The 3,391-nt window shown below is 43.0% G+C and overlaps 1 protein-coding gene across 1 annotated transcript; it reads right to left on the bottom strand.

The window, feature by feature from the left end:
* Positions 1-1,745: 1,745 nt before the first annotated feature.
* LOC115766239 (transmembrane protein 135-like) lies at positions 1,746-3,382 on the bottom strand. The gene is given in 6 exon segments (XM_030710101.1): positions 1,746-1,962; positions 2,022-2,329; positions 2,397-2,455; positions 2,458-2,493; positions 2,496-3,171; positions 3,230-3,382. Coding segments are annotated over 6 exon segments (1,362 nt in total). The 3' UTR covers positions 1,746-1,832.
* Between the last annotated feature and the right edge of the window lie 9 nt (positions 3,383-3,391).

Here is a 3,391-nt window from a genome sequence, read left to right as displayed (position 1 = left end):
TTTGAAAGAGTAAAGTAACCATTTATAAATCCTGTATAGCTCCCGCCTGGCGTTATGGTATTCAGGTATATGGCATTGCTGCAAAGACACGTCTTACAAAATTCAGGGGCGTTCCAAGCAAAAACGCTCCGATATCTGTCTGGTGCCCCCTGGATTATGAAAACTTCCGATTTGGAAAAAGACATAGAGTGCCAAAAAGTCGGGACGGTGTAAATAACAGGCTGCAAATTACTTAGCGCGACTAGGATACCATCCTAATCGTCTGGCTAGGCGTCTTCTAAAAATAATAGAGGAGTCTGTACGCGGCGGAGATTGCGTAGGTCTCACCCAATCGATCTCCCAGATCGTTTTATACAGTCACCATGGTAAATTTGTATATTAGACCTTACTAGTAGAATAAGTAGTTTGTAAATATCATATAAATTTAATTTAAGTTGTTCCTTATAATAACAGAAAAATTAAAATAAAGCAAAAAAAAAAAAAAAATGTAAGATTGCTTCTATAAAGTGTATTATTCTTGTCAGCATACTATTCTATCCGTTTACTGCTGTCCTGTTGAACGTCGATTTTGAGAACCTATGTCGATATTTTTCCTAACTTTTAATATACTTTACGGTTTCCCTCATATTGAAAACATTTTCGAGGTGGAGCCTGAAAATTTTTATAAAGATCGGACAACATACACCAAAGTTCTTCAGAATACATTTTCAAAGGTTATTTTCTAGGCGGGCATTACCCTCTGTTTTCATAATATACTCTGGCAGACTGTATATTAAATTAATCCGACGAAATATACGTTGTAAGCTTATCCTTCTGTTAAATGGTGAAAGCTTTTTGTTTTTGAGCAAATTTGGCATTTTTCAGCTTAACCAAAATTCCTTTTTGGGTACAAAATAGTATAAGAATCTTACTTCTATATCATCTATATTATATGTATATCTATCTATATATCATCTAGATCTAAAGGAAGCTTCTGTCGAGATATGAGTTTTTGTACGGAATATTGGAAAACTATTCACCTTATATGTGTGCGAAGCCGAATTATATGGCCTTATATATGGCTACTATCGAAATAATCGGTCGGAATTTGGATGGGTATTTAGTCTTCGGCGGGGCGAAGGTAGCTTTTCCTTCTGGTTTTGATCCCATATGCAAAAGGCAACAAGGCCATCATCGTCGTTGTTGCCTTATTTGACGACTGACTGGCGCTGCCAAATTTAAGGCAGGCTCTGGTAATTAAATTGGCTGGCCGGAGACATAACGAAGTGGCGCATTAAATTTGACCCGGCCAATAATTCATTTGTAAGTCCCCCCCTGGCACGCACCCAGGCAGGATAATCATGAGCCAAGGACAGCGCTGCCTTATTTTATTTTATTTTATTTACATTTACATTTTCAGTTTCATTTTATTTTTAGTAAATTTTAAACGCTGCACTTTCGGCTAGCCGAGTGAGTTATGGCGGGCAATAAATTTCTATGACATATAAATGTAAATAATTGAGTAGCCCGGCTAGGCCGCCACGTCTAGAGCGGCTGCTGGAGCTCCGTTTCGCCTTTGTCTCCCATTACCATTTGCATTTGGCCAACCGGATGCCGAGAATGAGGATGTGGTCCGTCGGCGTCCTTCGTTTACCATGTGATGGATGGATCACCGACTTTAAGGCCACTTTTTGCATGGCACAAGCATTTAATTTTAAATAATTTATTTTTCAAACATTTTATGCCTTCTCATAAAGCATAAAGCTCTCAAATTATAGCAGCTTTTTCGAGCATTTATATATATATTTTAATTTTAATATTTGTTTACTTAAGATTATTATTTGGAGCTGCCATTAAACGGTTAGCGGCATAGTGGGAAACGGTGACGTCATGTCTATTTTTAGCCTCTTTATGGTGTCGAAAATCTGATTCTGGCTTTTCAATCCGTAGGCTTCAAAGGGGCGTACATTGAAACGCGCATTTCTGTAGAATGAAAGTCAAGGCTCAAATGTATATGTTTTTATAGGTATATATCATTTTACCTGGTACCCGAAATAGTCAGCAGGAACTTGTAGTAGCTACTCCGAATAGAGTTGGCCTCCAGTATGGCGCAGTGGAACAGCAGTGCTGTGCAGACTGAGTATAATATCATATTGAAGTGCGTTATTTCGGGCAGTACCCCCTCCGCGGTGCCCCAATTGTAGAGCACTTGCAGTGTTTTCCACATAATATACAACGAAATGGTGATGTTAGGGAACTGCAGCAGGCCAATGGAGCCCAGCAGGCCGGCGGGTATGGCAAAGCTGGCGCTGTCATGACCACAAACATTGCGCAGCCCACAAGAAATTGCCTACAAAATATTATAGAATAATAATAAAATAACAATAATAGTAATATTAATAATAACCCTAGCTTACCTTAAATATCAGAGAGAAACTGCCCAGGGCCAGGCCCAGCTGCAGTGAGCCTTTGTTGAGATCTGTTTGCGCCAGTCCATCTTCAGTTTGACTATCTTGGTATGTTCAACAGCAGCTTTAGGCCCACCTGCAGTCCCACACCGCCCACGAAGGGCTTCAGGCCGCCCAGCAGTGCGTAGGTGCCGCAGCCTTGCCGATGCGGACAACTGGGATGCTTGGCGTTGCGCAAACGATCGTAGAGCTGCACATAGGCAGAGACTCTGCGAAAGTTGAGCGGCTGCCGGCACGGGCTTTGCGTGGTGGTCACTGCGGGCGTTTTAACTGGACCCTCTTCCCCCTTGCCCATGAGAACTGTCAGCGCCTTAAAGGTGACATCCTTGATGGTGCCCTTGTGCACGCCCAGGCGGTACATAAACAGCAGAGCTGTCAAGCTACAGCCCAGTATCAAGACTTGTCCATTCGGAATGGAGCGCACTAGGCCGCGTGATTCCAGCATATTCCAAAGTGCCTCGGTTGCCTCATTTGCCACATACAAGGCCAGCGGCGTACGTCTCGCCGGACGCTCAATGCAAAGCGCCGCATAGCTGGCAATGAAGGTGGGGAAAAAGGCAACTGAGCTAAAGTAGAAGCCGCCCAATAGGCGACGCAGGAGACACACACACAGCGAGAAAAGATAGGCATTCGTCGAGAGAAAGGCTGTCGATTTGAAAATGCCAATAATCGTGTGCTTGAGGTCCAACAGCCTGGGAATGCGCATTTTCATGACCAGCGCAAGCTGTAAATGGTAAACATGTTAAAAGAAAGGACTTATACATCAACCGACTCCTACTTGCCAGATAAACAATGCTATAGGTACGCATGGAGGCGGGTATGCTGGCCAAAAAGAGTCCGCATGCACCGCAGAAACAGCTCGCTGTCCATGGATGCACATACTCATGGCAGCTGCATTTGATGGCTGCGTCCACAAGTTTGCTCTGCCCGGTCATTTTATATAT

This window comes from Drosophila novamexicana, unplaced genomic scaffold (genome assembly GCF_003285875.2).
Source record: "Drosophila novamexicana strain 15010-1031.04,08,12 unplaced genomic scaffold, DnovRS2.1 tig00001073-arrow-arrow-pilon, whole genome shotgun sequence".
In the NCBI taxonomy this organism is placed as follows: domain Eukaryota; kingdom Metazoa; phylum Arthropoda; class Insecta; order Diptera; family Drosophilidae; genus Drosophila; species Drosophila novamexicana.
Note: the sequence above shows the minus strand (reverse complement) of the source record. Positions and strands in the feature narration are given on the sequence as shown.